Source organism: Lampetra fluviatilis, chromosome 65 (assembly GCF_964198595.1).
Source record: "Lampetra fluviatilis chromosome 65, kcLamFluv1.1, whole genome shotgun sequence".
Lineage (NCBI taxonomy): Eukaryota > Metazoa > Chordata > Hyperoartia > Petromyzontiformes > Petromyzontidae > Lampetra > Lampetra fluviatilis.
Window position 1 is genome coordinate 6098138 of NC_136339.1, and position 16325 is coordinate 6114462.

At 53.5% G+C, this 16325-nt stretch overlaps 1 protein-coding gene across 1 annotated transcript in view; it reads left to right on the plus strand.

The window, feature by feature from the left end:
* Window positions 1–16325, plus strand: part of LOC144952044 (pleckstrin homology-like domain family B member 2) — a 72602-nt gene that overhangs the window by 9028 nt on the left and 47249 nt on the right. Inside the window, 1 exon segment of the mRNA XM_078882435.1 lies at window positions 15945–16063. Within this exon segment, the coding sequence (XP_078738561.1) occupies window positions 15945–16063 (119 nt within the window).

Here is a 16325-nt window from a genome sequence, read left to right on the forward strand (position 1 = left end):
TCATCCCTCCACCCCTCCCTCCTTTCCTCCATCCCTCCCTCCTTCCCTCCATACACCCACTCAGCCATCCATCCCGGCTCCCTCCTAGCGGGCCAACTCCAGGGCCACGTTTTGTTGCCCTCTTCGTCAGTGCCACCACCCAGAACAGGTACCGTCGTGCAACTCGTAGCGACGCAACGCCCCGACCCAGAACTACTAGGAAGGAGACCTCATCACAGCGTTGACGATGATGATGATGACGGAGATGATGATGACGGAGATGATGACGACGGAGATGATGATGACGGTGACGACGATGATGATGACGACGACGACGACGCACGTTCACCCACACGCACGTTCACCCACTAACACGTTCACCCACACACGTTCATTCACACGTTCACTCACACGTTCACCCACACGCACACCCACACGCACACCCACACGCACACCCACACGCACGTTCACCCACTCGCACGTTCACCCACACACGTTCACTCACACGTTCACACACACGTTCACCCACACACACGTTCACTCACATGTTCACCCACTCACACGTTCACTCACATGTTCACCCACTCACACGTTCACACACACGTTCACTCACACGTTCACACACACGTTCACCCACTCACACACCCATCCAATCACACGTTCACCCACTCACACGTTCATACACACGTTCACCTACACACACGTTCACCCACTCACACACCCATCCAATCACACGTTCACCCAATCACACGTTCATCCAATCACACGTTCACCCACACACACGTTCACTCACATGTTCACCCACACACACGTTCACCCACTCACACGTTCACCCCAATCACACGTTCATCCAATCACACGTTCACCCACTCACACGTTCACACACACGTTCACCTACACACACGTTCACCCACTCACACGTTCATCCAATCGCAGGATCCACTCCCATGTTCACCCACTCGCCTCTAAACTCATTCATCCAACCCGCCCACTCATCCTTTCACTCATTCACTTATCCATTCACTCTCTTGCCAACCCACCCATTCACTCACAATGTTTACTAAAACGACGTAATAGCTCACCCATTCACGCAACCATTTCAATCACTCACCCATTCACTCACCCTCTCATTCACCCTCCTCTCTCACACCCTCACCAACTCATGCACACACTCACAAAGACAAAGATCCCCCGTGTATCCTTAACAGGCTGTAGGGGCAAGTGTTGTGAGCGAGCAGCACCTTTGAAGGCCGGAACGGCACACGAGGGGGTGGGTGGCCAACACCACGCCCAGCGGCCTTTGGCTCCCTAGTGGCGATGTTTTACACATCGCACCAGCTACTCATGTTGAGGCTGAATCGACCACACACTCACCAACCCACACACACTCACACGCTCACCAACCCACACACACACTCACCCACACACACTCACCCACACACACTCACCAACCCACACACTCACCCACCCACTCACATATTCACCCACCCACTCACACACTCACCCACACACACACCCACCAACCACTCACCCACCAACCACTCACCCACCACCCAATCACACCCACCCACACACTCACCCACCCACCCACACACTCACCCACCCACCCACACACTCACACACTCACCCACCCACTCACACACCCACCCACCCACCCACTCACACACCCACCCACCCACTCACACACCCACCCACTCACACACCCACCCACTCACACACCCACTCACCCACACACTCACCCTCACACCCACCCACCCACTCACACACCCACCCACCCACTCACACACCCACCCACCCACTCACACACCCACCCACCCACTCACACACCCACCCACTCACACACTCACCCACCCACACACTCACCCCCAGTAAGTGGGGTGGTGAGTGGGGGGGGGGTGTGAGGAGTGAGTGGGGGGGGGGGGGTGAGGAGTGGGGGGGGGTGAGGAGTGAGTGGGGGGGGGGTGAGGAGTGAGTGGGGGGGGGGGTGAGGAGTGGGGGGGGGGTGAGGAATGAGTGGGGGGGGTGAGGAGTAAGGGGGGGGGGTGAAGAGTGAGTGGGGGGGGGTGAAGAGTGAGTGGGGGGGGGTGAGGAGTGAGTGGGGGGGGGGGGTGAGGAGTGGGGGGGGTGAGGAGTGGGGGGGGTGAGGAGTGGGGGGGGGTGAGGAGTGAGTGTGGTGGGGGTGAGGAGTGAGTGTGGGGGGGGGTGAGGAGTGGGGGGGGGGGTGAGGAGTAAGTGGGGGGGGGGGAGTGAGTGTGGGGGGGTGAGTGAGTGGGGGGAGGGAGAGTGGTGGGGGGTTAGTGGGGGGAGGGAGAGTGGGGGCGCGTGAGGAGTGGTGGGGAGGGAGAGCGGCAGGCAGCAGGAGGAGGAGGAGTGATGAGGGGGATGCTGAGTGAGGGAGGCTGAGGGCAGTGTCTGGCAGCGAGAGAGTGGTGAAGGTGTGAGTAGAGAGTGGTGAGGGGTGAGTGGTGGGTGGTGAGTGGTGAGGGGTGAGTGGTGAGTGGAGACCTGGCGAGGTTTGATCTTCCACCCCGCGGATCGCGGCTGAAAGGCCCCTGAACGTCCGAGCAACGTTCGTCCGGACGAAACCACGCGGCAGGATTCTCTGTACGTACCGTGTGAGTGTGTGTGGTGTGTGTGTGTAGTGTGTGTGTAGTGTGTGTGTAGTGTGTGTGTAGTGTGTTGTGTAGTGTAGTGTGGTGTGGGTGTAGTGTGTGTGGTGTGTGTGTGTGTAGTGTGAGTGTGTAGTGTGTGTAGTGTGTGTAGTGTGGTGTGTGTGTGTAGTGTGAGTGTGTAGTGTGTGTGTAGTGTGTGTGTGTAGTGTGTGTATGGTGTATGAAGTGTGTGTGTGTAGTGTGTGTGTGTAGTGTGTGTAGTGTGTGTTGTGTATGTGTGAGTGTAGTGTGTGTATGTAGTGTGTGTCGTGTGTGTGTTGTGTGTGTGTTTCGTGTGTGTGTGTCGTGTGTGTGTGTATGTCGTGTGTGTGTGTATAGTGTGTGTGTAGTGTGTGTAGTGTGTGTATGTAGTGTGTATGTACCGTGTGTGTGGTGTGTGTGTGTACCGTGTGAGTGTGTGTGTGGTGTGTGTATGTAGTGTGTGGTGTGTATGTAGTGTGTGTGGTGTGTGTGTGTATTGTGTGTGTGGTTTTGTCTCAAACTGTGCACCGACTCTGCAAGTGCTAAGAAAGCGACTTGGTGAGTGAGAGTGGCGTGTGGTGGTGTCTGTCTGTGTGTGAGTGTGTGTAATGTGTGTGCGTGTGGTGTGTGATGTTGTCTGTATGTGTGAGTGTGTGTGATGTGTGTGCGTGTGGTGTGTGATGTTGTCTGTATGTGTGTGAGTGTGTATGTGGTGTGTGTGTGATGGTGTGTGTGATGTGTGTGATGTGTGTGTGATGTGTGTGAGTATGTATGTGGTATGTGTGATGTGTGTGAGTGTGTGTGGTGTGTGTGTGCGTGGTGTGATCGTGTGTGGATGTGTGTGGATGTGTGTGAGTGTGTGGTGTGTGAGTGTGTGGTGTGTGAGTGTGTGTGTGATGTGTGAGTGTGAGAGTGTGTATGTGAGTGTGAGTGTATGTGAGTGTGCGTATGTATGTGTGAGTGAGTGTGTGGTGTGTGTGAGTGTGTGTGTATGTACGTGTGAGTGTGTGGCGTGTGTGGGAGTATGTGTTGGTGTTTGTGTGTAGCTTTTCGTCTTTCTGCTGTATGTGGGGAGCGGTGGCGCCGCGGTTAGCGCACTGTGTGTGTGTGCGTACGAATATTGTGGACTGTGCAGGCGTTCAGAGATGCTACTCGCTAGCAGCACTTGCCCAACAGTTTGTTAAGGCTATACGGGGGATCTTTGTCTTTGTATTATATGTATTATATTATATACACATGCATTCACACGCTGTACTCTCAGCGTGTGCGTCACGGTGATGTTTATTGTTATCGATATCTCCGTGTGTGCGTGTGTCATGTGTGTGCGTGTCACGTGTGTGAGCTCAAGTTGCTGCTGGGTCGGTCAGCGCAGCGCGCTAACCGCTGCACCACCGCTCCGCGCAGACACACGCACACACACACTCGCTCATGCGTGTCTTTTAAGTGTTCCTTCTAAGTGTGTTGGAGTGCGCGCAACTGATATCGAACGTGTTGGTACGTACCGTCTGGTTATGAGTGTGTACCGCGTGCGATGGTGTATTGTCAAGCGCGTGTGAGATGTGTAACAGCCCTCTGTGAAGGAACATCTGCGCCGGTTTGAAGCATGTAGGCTGGCCTGCCTCAAACGATCCATCCGGTGTATCGGGGAGGTTGTGGAGAGAGTGGAGAGTTTCCCCATACCTGGGTCAGTGCGCTCATGACCGGCTCCGGTTTGACGGCAGAGGTCTCAACTCCGAATCAGTCGAGCGGCATTATCTTTTCATCGGCTGCGTAACGCTGCTGTGTGGAAGCTACCTGGTCTGTCGCTCCGCACGAAACTTCTGGTCTTCTCGGCCACGGTCATGTCGTCAACGTCTCTACGCTTGCGAAACGTGCCCCCCCCTAATGGAGCATCTTCGCCGGTTAGAAACATTTAGGCTGGCCTGCCTACGATCCATCCTGGGTTTAACCTGCAGGCTGGATTGTGTGATGAGCTCACAAATCCTGGAAAGATATGGACACAGTCCCATCGGTGAGCTCTTCAGGCAGGCAAGGCTGCGTTGGCTGGGCCATGTAGCCCACATGTCCAGCCACCGTATGCCCAAGCAGCTTCTCTTTGGCTGGATAGAGGGGGGCTAAACGGGCTAGAAAAGAGATAGAGTGATGTGGTACAGGAGGACGTGGAGCTGAGTGGACTTGCCGATGACTGGTACCAGCGGTGTCAAGATCAGCCTCTGTGGAGGAGGCTCGTAAAGGACGCTACTGGGCAGTTGGAGGCAGTCGCCCTCCAACAACAACGGAGGGCAGAGGAGCGACGCTCACAACAACGAGCGGAGCGCCGGGTGGCTAAAGCACAGCAAGTTGGCACAGTAGGGGGCACAGGTGGTGCATCAGCCAGTCACCTCGGTCATCTCAGTCAGTCAACCCATGGCACCTGTCGTACTTTGGGGTGCGACGGCATGTCCTCTGGGCCGCTACACTACTGGACATTTCTTTGAACCACGTAGTTCAAGAAGCTTTCCATGACTGGAGAACCAGAGGAATACCCCCCTCTGATTCAGAATAACAACGGCAGGCGGATTTATACAGACCCCATGCGATGTGCGCTGATGGTCTGGTAGTTATGTTGAGAACGAGATGGAGACTTTGCTGCTGAACCTAGAGCGTGCCACTAAGGGCATCGTTTGCATAGGTCAGGGGTGGGTAGGTGTATGGTTGAGATGAGTCGATGGGTAGGTATTTAAGTACAACAATAGAGTAGGTAAAGAGAAGAGTAATAGAGTCGGTGCGTGCATGGTTAGGTTCAGTTCAGTTTCATTTATTAGGTATAGCCCTGTGAGCCATGCGGTTCTTGAGTCGGGTGCAATCGCAACAAACAAAAACATGAACAAGAAACATCTTCAGAAAAATGCAGGAAAAAAACAACAAAGTCTTCCAGAAAAAGCACCGCATATCAACGCTGTGTGCAGAAACCCCAGTGGGATGCAAGTCAAGCAATAACAACCATAAGACAATTTAGATTGAAGTTACCAGTCTAACTCTGCACTACAACAAATAAAATATGGCTAGACCAAAACGTTTTCGAAATCACCAAAATAAAGCGATAAAAACAACGTAACAGTGATCATAGGAACTGTGATGATGTAGGTGGGTAGGGTAGTGGATGGGTAGGTAAGTGATTGAAAACTCATTTCTTTGGCACCGATTTTCGTGTTTATTTTGTTGTCTTTCCCCCGCATCTCCGATTAGCACGGTTGGCTACGTACGGTGCAAAAGAAGTTCAACGTACACGCAAAGTGGGTAGCTTCATAGGCGATTAGGTAGATGTGTGGGTAGGTGGGTGGGTAGGTACAGTGTATGCATGCATGGGTGAGTAGGTGAGTGAGGAGCTAATTGGATGGGTAGGTGCAGAGGAGAGTGGGTAGATGGGTAGGTGAGTGGATGGGCAGGTGTGTAAGTTAATTAATAGTAGATTGGTAGGTAGATGTATGGTTAGGTAGGTGGGTAGGTGAGTGGGTAGGCAGGAGAGTAAATACATTAATAGGACAGTAGGTGTATGTATGGTTAGGTCGGTGGGTAGGTGAGTGGACGGGCAGGTGAGTAAGTAAATTAATAGGACAGTAGGTGTCTGTATGTTTAGGTAGGTGGGTAGGTGAGTGGATGGGCAGGTGAGTAAGTAAATGAATAGGACATTAGGTATATGTATGGTTAGGTCGGTTGGTAGGTGAGTAGGTAGGTGAGTGGATGGGCAGGTGAGTAAGTGAATTAATAGGACAGTAGGTGCCTGTATGTTTAGGTAGGTGGGTAGGTGAGTGGATGGGCAGGTGAGTAAGTAAATAAATATGACAGTAGATGTCTGTATGTTTAGGTAGGTGGGTAGGTGAGTAGATGAGTGGATGGGCAGGTGAGTAAGTAAATTTATATGGCAGTAGGTATATGTATGGTTAGGTCGGTCGGTAGGTGAGTAGGTAGGTGAGTGGGTAGGTGAGTGGATGGGCAGGTGAGTAAGTAAATTAATAGGACAGTAGATGTCTGTATGGTTAGGTCGGTGGGTAGGTGAGTGGATGGGCCAGGTGCGTGTAACAGCCCCAGCAAGCACCTGCCTGGACACGCTCCTCCGCCAGTGAACACGAAATCCTCTCGGCTCGTCGCGAGTGACGGTGCGGAGTTGGAGGAGAGGTTGGATGGTGCAGCAGGAGGAGGAGGAGCAGGAGGAGGGAGTTGCCATACCTGGGCAGTGCGGTCATTTGCCCACCTCTGGATTTTTGTTTGGTTTTGCATCGGAGGCCTCTCGCTCCGATTCGATTGATTTTTTTTTGGCGCGCCGGCAAACGCGGGCGTTTGATAGCAGCGCACAAAGCGCAATGGGAATCAAACGAAGGTTGTTGTTGTTATTGTTGTTAGTCTGGAAGTTCACTCTACACGCGCACCTTCCTGGGGACGCGAGATGCCTTTTCTGGGGGGGGGGGGGGGGTGTGCGAGACGTGGCCAGATATATTCTTTCGAAGGTCAGCCATCGCCAACACAATTGAAGCAAGGGGGCACGTAAGAAGTGCAGATTAAACTTGATTTGGAGATTTGGTGACTGCGGGAATCCATGCTCTTTGGTTCTTTCTGGTAAAGTCACGTAGGTAGAAAATAAATTAGATAGTAGAAAAGTGAGTGAGTGAGCGAGTGTGAGTGTGTGAGCGAGTGTGAGTGTGTGAGTGAGTGAGTGTGTGAGTGCTCTGTACATAGTGAGTGAGTGTGAGTGAGTGAGACTGAATGAGTGTGTGAGTAAGAGTGTGTGAGTGAGTGTGAGTGTGTGAGCGAGTGTGAATGTGTGAGTGTTCTCTGTATAGTGAGTGAGACTGCATGAGTGTGTGAGTAAGAGTGTGTGAGCGTGTGTGAGTGCTCTGTATATAGTGAGTGAATGTGAGTGAGTGAGAGTGAGTGAGTGTGTGAGTGTTCTTTGTATAGTGAGTGAGTGAGTGTGAGTGAGTGAGACTGCATGCGTATGCGCAGTAACAGGACCCCGTGGTTTCAAACCAAGCTAAGTTTAGCTGTCAAGATCTTAACGCAGCCTCCCTCCTCCCATTATAGCCACAGAGACCACCACCACCACGACCACACTCTGTTGTTTGTGCTGAGAAGTATCGTGGCTGGCATGGCACAAAGACAAAGATACCCCGTGTAGCCTTAAGAGACCGTCGGGGCAAGTGCTGCAGTTCGTGGCACCCTTTTCCCAGAATGCACTGGCCCCGCACGAAAGATTAGGGATAAAATCCACTCACCTACCCACCCACCTACCCACCCACCCACCTACCCACCCACCCACCTACCCACCCACCCACCTACCCACCCACCCACCCACCTACCCACCCACCCACCCATCTACCCACCTACCCACCCACCCACCCATCTACCCACCTACCCACCCACCCATCTACCCACCTATCCACCCACCCATCTACCCACCTACCCACCCACCCACCTACCCACCCACCCATCTACCCACCCATCTACCCACCTATCCACCCACCCATCTACCCACCTACCCACCCATCTACCCACCTACCCACCCATCTACCCACCCACCAACCCACCCACCAACCCACCAACCCACCCACCAACCCACCCACCTACACATCTACCCACCCACCTACCTACCCACCCACCCACGTACCTACCTACCCACCCACCTACCTATCCACCCACCTACCTAACCCCCGAGTAGGCAATTGCAGAGGGGGTGTCCCCTCTACCCCCCCCCCCGCCGCGCCTTAAGCCCAGTGAGCGACGGCGTCCGTACAGAGAGCAAAACTTTCCCGTCCATCTGTCGGCGCGGATGGCAACAGATGGCACCGCCGCTGCCTCTGCCTCTGCCTGGTCTCTTCCCAGCGGACGCAAATCAATCGCAAGCGGTAAATACACAGGCGGCGCTTAACGCGGTGGGGGGAATGAGTGGAAGGGCGAATGAACGAATAAATGGATGAATGAATGGATGAATGAAGCGCAGTGTTCCTTGATCCAATTTACGAGCCCTCCTCGCCCGCCCCTTTGTGCGGCGGTGCTGCTCCTGAATGAGCGGATGGGGGGGGCGGGAGAGGCGCTCAGCTGCGTCGGTGTCCTGCAGATGAATAGCGAGAGGGTTGAGTGTGCGAGTCTGTGTCCGTGTGTGGATATGTGTGTGTGTGGGTGTGTGGATGTGTGTGTGTGTGGATATGTGTGTGTGTATATGTGTGTGTGGATATGTGTGTGTGTGGATATGTGTGTGTGTGGATATGTGTGTGTGTGTGGATATTGTGTGTGGATAAGTGTGTGTGTGTGTATATGTGTGTGTGTGGATATGTGTGTGGATAAGTGTGTGTGTGTGTATATGTGTGTGTGTGGATATATGTGTGTGTGTGGATATGTGTGTGGATGTGTGGGTATGTGTGTGTGTGGGTATGTTTGTGTTTGTGGATATGCGTGTGGGTGTGAATATGTGTGTATGTATGTACGTGTGTGTGTGTATATGTGTGTGTTCCCTAATCTCGGTCATCTCGGTCAGTCGACCCGTGGCACCTGCTGGGTCTGCTCCGTGACCTCCTGCCAGCGGGCGTTCGACATTTCACGTGGCCTCAAGGTGCACATGGCCTGGCAAAAGAGTCGTGGTGACGTCACCGCCACTTAGTGGCGAATGGCGGTTGTTGTTGTTGTTGTTCCCTAATGGAACATCTTCGCCAGTTAGAAACATTTAGGCTGGCCTGCCTACGATCCATCCTGGGTTTAACCAGGCTGGATTGTGTGAGGAGCTCACAAATCCTTGAAAGATCTGGGCAAAGTCCTATCGGTGAGCTCCTCCGGCAGGCAAGGCTGCGTTGGCTGGGTCGTGTAGCCCGCTTGCCCAGCCACCGCATGCCTAAACAGCTTTTGTTCGGCCGGATCGAGGGGGCTTAACGGGCACGGCACGGGCTAGAGAAGAGATGGAGTGATGTGGTACAGGAGGACGTGGAGCTGAGTGGACTTGCCGATGACTGGCACCAGCGGTGTCAAGATCGGCCTCTGTGGAGGAGGCTCGTGAAGGACGCTACTGGGCAGTTGGAGGCAGTCGCCCTCCAGCAACAACGGTGGGCAGAGGAGCGACGCTCACAACAACGAGCGGAGCGTCGGGTGGCTAAAGCAGAGCAAGTTGGCACAGTAGGGGGCACAGGTGGTGCATCAGCCAGTCATCTCAGTCATCTCAGTCAGTCGACCCGTGGCATCTGGGTCTACCCCGTGACCTCTAGCCAGCGGGCGTTCGACACTTCATGTGGCCTCAAGGTGCACGTGGCCTGGCACAAGCGTCGTGGTGACGTCACCGCCACTTAGTGGCGAATGACGGTTGTTGTTGTTGTTGTGTGGATATGCGTGTGTCTGTGGGTGTGTATGAGGAGCGGCAGTGTAGTGGTTAGCGCTACGCTGCGCTATGAACCCGGCGACCCGAGTTCGATTCCCGCTCATGGGCCAACACCGGTGACGATCATCTGAAGCGGTCCTGGGCCTCCCCGAGGTCGACTCAGCCTCAAATGAGTACTGTACCTGGTGCAGTGTGTAGTAAACATCGCCACTGGGAAGACAAAGGCGGCCGGGCGTGGTGCTGGCCACCCACCCCCTCATGTATCGTTCCGGCATTCATAGGTGCTCGCTAACAGCACTTGCCCCTAAAGACTGTTAAGGCTATACGGGGGATCTTTGTCTTTGCTGTTGGTGCATTTATATTTAGTTCGCTGTGGGAGCAACCCAGGTACCCATAACGCCCTGCGGGTGTTTAATTATAATCCCTCTTCAATTAGCATCTCTCTGTCACCTTTGCCGGCGTTACTCAGCAGCAGCAGCAGCGCAGGGGGACTCCAGACAGCGAGTGTGAGGGTGCGTGTGTCACTCCGTGTGTGTCACTCTGTGTGTCACTGTGTGTGTCACTGTGTGTCACTCTGTGGGTCACTCTGTGTGTCACTCTGTGTCACTCTGTGTGTGTCACTCTGTGGGACACTGTGTGTGTTACTGTGTGTGTCACTCTGTGGGTCACTCCGTGTGTGTCACTCTGTGTGTCCCTCTGTGTGTCACTCTGTGTGTCACTCTGTGTATGTCACTCTGTGTGTGTCACTCTGTGTGTGTCACTCTGTGTGTCACTCTGTGTGTCTGTGTGTGTCACTCTGTGTGTCACTCTGTGTGTCACTCTGTGTGTCTGTGTGTCACTCTGTGTGTCTGTGTGTCACTCCGTGTGTGTCACTCTGTGTGTCACTGTGTGTGTCACTGTGTGTCACTCTGTGGGTCACTCTGTGTGTCACTCTGTGTCACTCTGTGTGTGTCACTCTGTGGGACACTGTGTGTGTTACTGTGTGTGTCACTCTGTGGGTCACTCCGTGTGTGTCACTCTGTGTGTCCCTCTGTGTGTCACTCTGTGTATGTCACTCTGTGTGTGTCACTCTGTGTGTGTCACTCTGTGTGTCACTCTGTGTGTCTGTGTGTGTCACTGTGTGTGTCACTCTGTGTGTCACTCTGTGTGTCTGTGTGTCACTCTGTGTGTCTGTGTGTCACTGTGTGTGTCACTCTGTGTGTCCCTCTGTGGGTCACTGTGTGTCTGTGTGTCACTCTGTGTGTCACTCTGTGGGTCACTCTGTGTCACTCTGTGTGTCACTGTGTGTTACTCTGTGTGTGTCACTCTGTGTGTCTGTGTGTGTCACTCTGTGGAGAGATGTTAACTACCTCGCCTGGTATGCAGGAGGTCGTGGGTTCGATCCCGACCCTGATGCCTGCTGCTGTATATTTGGAGTTTGCGGTGTCTTTCTCATCATCATCATCATCACGGTGGCTAGGAGATGTTAACTGCCTCGCCTGGTCTACAGGAGTTCGTGGGTTCCATCCCGACCCTGACGCCTGCTGCTGTATATTTAGAGTTTGCGTCTCTCTCTCATCATCATCACGGTGGCTCGGAGATGTTAACTACCTCGCCATGTATTCAGGAGGGTTGTGGGTTCGATCCCAACCCTGGCGCCTGCTGTACATTTGGAGTTTGTGTGTCTCTCTGATTATCATCACGGTGGCTAGGAGATGTTAACTACCTCGCCTGGTATACAGGAGGTCGTGTATTCGATCCCGACCCTGACGCCTGCTGCTGTATATTTGGAGTTTGCGTGTCTCTCTCTCTCCATGGTCGCGTGGATTTTCCCCCGGGTCTTTTGGTTTTTCCCTCCACCTTTAGAATCACGCGTTCGGAGTATGTGGCTGCTATAAATGTCCACGTGATGATGATGATGTTGAGAAGCCGCCTCTTCGTTGAGTTGTCATTAGTGATGGGTCACGTCGCTTCTGAGCTGCACACGATCTCAGTGGGGCCTTGCACCTGGTCAAGTAACAAAAAATAGTTTCGTTTTATAGTTTTTTTTATATAGTTTCCGTGTGAATTTAATAGTTGTCAAATTCTACTCCACTTCACCCTTGCCCCAACAGCCTGTTCAAGGCTACACGGGGTATCCTTGTGTGTGTATGTGCGCGTTTATATTCAGTGGGGAGTGGTGGTGCAGCGGTTAGGGCGGCGCGGCGCTGCAAACCCGGCGGCCCAGGGTTCAATCCCCGCTCACGGTCACCGCCAACAACCGGTGCCGATGATCTCAACCGGTCCTGATGGGCCTCCCCTAGGTCGACTCAGCCTCAAATGAGTCCCCGGTGCAGTGTGTAGTAAACATCGCCACCGGGGAGACAAAGGCGGCCGGGCGTGGTACTGGCCACCCACCCCATTGTGTGCCTTGCCGGCCTTCATAGGTGCTGATCTTTGTGTGTGTGTGTGTGCACGTGTGTTTATATAGATTGCTGTGTTTATGTGTTGCTATAAGCGCGCGTGTGTGTGTTTGTGCGTGTGTGCGTATTTTCTTTTTGGTCGTGGATCTTAGAGCAATTTCACAAACACGCACAACCCTCGCAATCTCAAACCGGTTATGAAACGGACAATAACAATTGTTAGCAGTATTATCACAGCAGTTTGCAACGTCGCATATCCGACCGTCGCGTATCCATGCCGACCAGTTCACCGAACGAACCCACACACACACACACGCAGTCGCGATGCGTGTGGGGAGCAGTAGTGTAGCGGTTAGCGCGCTGTGCGACAAAACCCGGCGACCCGAGTTCGCTCCTGGGCCTCCCCTAGGTCGACTCAGCCTCAAATGAGTACCCGGTGCAGTGTGTGACCATCGCCACTGGAGAGACAAAGGCGGCCGGGCGTGATGCTGGCCACCTACCCCGCCGTGTGCCGTGCCAGCGTTCATAGGTGCTCGCTAACAGCACTTGCCCCAACAGTCTGTTTAGGCTATACGGGGGATCTTTGTCTTTGTGTATGCGTGCGGTGCCAGTGGAGAGAGTGGCAGGGCGCTCGCTCCGTGGTTCCGATCTATTTTGTCTCCCGTCGCGGAATTTGCGCGATGCCATCCGTGCCATCCACGCCATCCACCCCGCACGGACCTCTCCCTCTGCTGCTTCGGCTGCCTCTGCTGCTGCCGCTGCCTCTGCTGCTGCCGCTGCCTCCGCTGCTACCACCTTCGCTGCTGCCGCTGGGAGCCAGCCCCTCTTCCTGGGCTACGGATGATGCCACCTCGACCCCTGCACCGCTTGGGGGGGGGGGTGTCTGTGTTTTGAGTCGATGGACGTCGCCATTCGCTCTAAACTAAAACTTATTTAACTATTTTTATTTATTTATTTTGCCCAGGTAAGGCCCCACGCTGAGCTATGCAGTAGCTCGTTATTTTTCCAGAAGCGACCTGCTTGTCATATATGATAGCCCAATGAAGTGGGCTGATCATCATCATCATCGTTACGTGGACATCTATAGTAGCGGCCAAAAAAAAACCACGTGGTGTGGGTTCTAACTATGGAAGGAAAAACCGGAGGACCCGGAGAAAAATCCACACGGCCACGAGGAGGGAGAGAGACACCACAAACTCCAAATATAGAGCAGGCGTGAGGGTTGGGATCGAACTGACGACCTCCTGTATACCAGGCGAGGTAGTTAACATCTCGCCACTCAAACGAGATACAGACTCTGAACCCAACCCGGTCTTCAACTCAGACTCTGACCATGAGACCCGGTCTCCCTGACTCTCATTCAAGACTGTGAGCCTGAGACCCGGTCTCCCCGAGTCTCAAATGGACTCCAATCCTGAGACCCGGTCTCCCCGAAACTCAACCCAGACTCTGACCCTGAGACCCGGTCTCACTTAGTTTCAGTTGGACTCCAATTTTGAGTTAGGTCTCCCCGAGGCTCACCCCAGACTGACCCTGAGACCCAGTATCCGTAAGTCTCAATTGGACTCCAATCCTGAGACCCGTTCTCCATGAGTCTCAAACCAGACTCTGACCCTGAGACCCAGTATCCGTAAGTCTCAATTGGACTCCAATCCTGAGACCCGGTCTCCCTAGTTTCAACCCAGACTCTAACCGTGAGACCAGGTAATTGGACTCCAATCCTGAGACCCGGTCTCCCCCAGTCTCACCCCAGACTCTGACCCTGAGACCCGGTCTCCCTGAGTCTCAATCAGGACTCTGATCCTGAGGCCCAGTCTCCTCCCCAGTCCAAGTCTCAAGACATCATTCTTGGAAGGAGGAGGAGGAGAACAAGGACAATCATCATCATCATCATCTGGTCTCACGTCGCCATGGCTTCAAAGCGCCGAGCGTGACCACCTCCAGGGGAGGAGGGGGTGACCCAGGCGGCCAAAATAAAAAAAAAAGTCTGAAAATAAAATTAAAAGTCAGTGTCCAAGGGCGGCGGAGTATTATAAATATACCCGTTGTCGGCATGACTGCACACGCCCCGGCATTCCTGCACTCCGCCAGAGCGGCCGACTCCCGCCCTGGCTGCCAACGGAGTTCTCATTTATATTTAAACCGGGCCAGGCATGGCGGCCACCGGCGGCCTCCAGCGGGCCACGCGATGGCCACAAACAATGGCACGCCACCATTGGAACCTCATTTGCCAGTAAAAATATGATAATTGTTTTTTTACCCTTTTATCTGGCAACAAAACTGACACCTTTTTACAAGGAGTCATGTTTGTTTACATAGACCACAATACCTGCAGTCATAATGCAAACAAAAAACATAACTCTGATAATGTGCATTGTCCTTGAAGTTGATTGGTCCACACCCGAGACAGCTTTCCTTAGAGCCTAGTCTCACATGGGTTGGACCAGATGATGCCAAAAGGCGCACGCCAGTGACGGTGACAACGGCGGTGGCGGCGCCACATCTATCGCACATCTGACACAGAGCTTTGTAGCGCTAGGGATTCCTGGGATTTTTGCGCACAGCGTTGATATACGGTGCTTTTTTCTTGAAGATTTTGCTGTTTTTTTCCCCGGATGTTTCTGTTGCGCGTAGTCACTTTAAGATGCTTCTTGTTCATGTTTTTGTTTGTTGCGGTTGCACCCGAGTCAAGAGCCGCATGGCTCACAGCGCTATACCTAATACATGACACTGAAACTGAAACCTCCAGCACGAATACATATTCCGATTATTCTGATTCGGTCTCCCGGCCCTTCCCTCCGACTCTTTGTTGGCTTCATTTCCACCGCGGCGCCGGTGGCGGCACGGCCAGCGGCTCGTGGCGCTCGGGAGGTCGAGAGTTCAACTCCCAGTTGGGTTGGTCATGGAGAGGGTGAGGAAGAGGGTTAGGGAGAGACGCCGAGGTTAGAGTGAAGTCAGTGCAGCGGTCGTGTTGAAGCCGTTCGTGCGGCCGGGCCATCGAGTGGATCGCAGCGGTCGGAAGGGTCAAGAGTTCACCTCCTGATCGCGTGAGGTGGGGGGGTGGGGAGTGGGGGGGTTGATGCAGCCCGTCATCACTGCCAGACGGGCGTGGTGCTGGCCACCCAACCCCCCGGCCTTCGTAGGTGCGACGACTCGCTACTAACGGCACTTACCCCAACAGCCTGTTAAGGCTACACGGGGGATTTTTGTCTTTGTTTGAGACTAGGTTCAATTCGGCCTCAAATGGGTACCTGGTGCGGTGTGTAGTAAACAACATCGCCATTGGGGAGACAAAGGCGGCCGGGCGTGGTGTTGGCCACCCTTCTCCCCCCTGTGTGCCAGAGTGCCGGCCTTTATTCGTGCTGATACTCGCTAACAGCACTTGCCCCAACAGTCTGTTAAGGCTACACGGGGGATCTTTGTCTTTAGTTGTGCGTTAACTGCTTCCCCTGTTCCCCTGTATGTCTGTGTGTGTGTCTGCGTGTGTGGGTGGCTGTGTGTGTGTCTGTGTGTGTGTGTCTGTGTGTGTGTGGGTGTCTGTGTGTGTCGTGTTTGTGTGTGTGTCTGTGTGTCTGTGTGTGTCTGTGTGTGTCTGTGTGTGTGTGTACACAGGCTGCATGCTTTGTCTCGGACAGTGGAACTTCTTCCGTTTCAATCATCCGGACGAGGCGGTGAGAAATCCGCAGCATGCTGGCCCCGTCGGCGAACCCGCCCGCAGCCCCGTCACGTACGTCAACAACAACAATAACATGAAACAATAACAACAGCAACAATAACACCAATCACACCACAAACGATAAGACCAATCACAACAACAACAATGACACCAACAACGTCAACAGCAACAATAACACAAACAACAATAATAACAATAACACCAACAACGTCAACAACAACAACACCAACAATAACGACAACGTCAATAACAACATCATCAAAGTCAATACCATTCACGTCATTGCTATCATTGTCATCATCATCATCACCATGTGT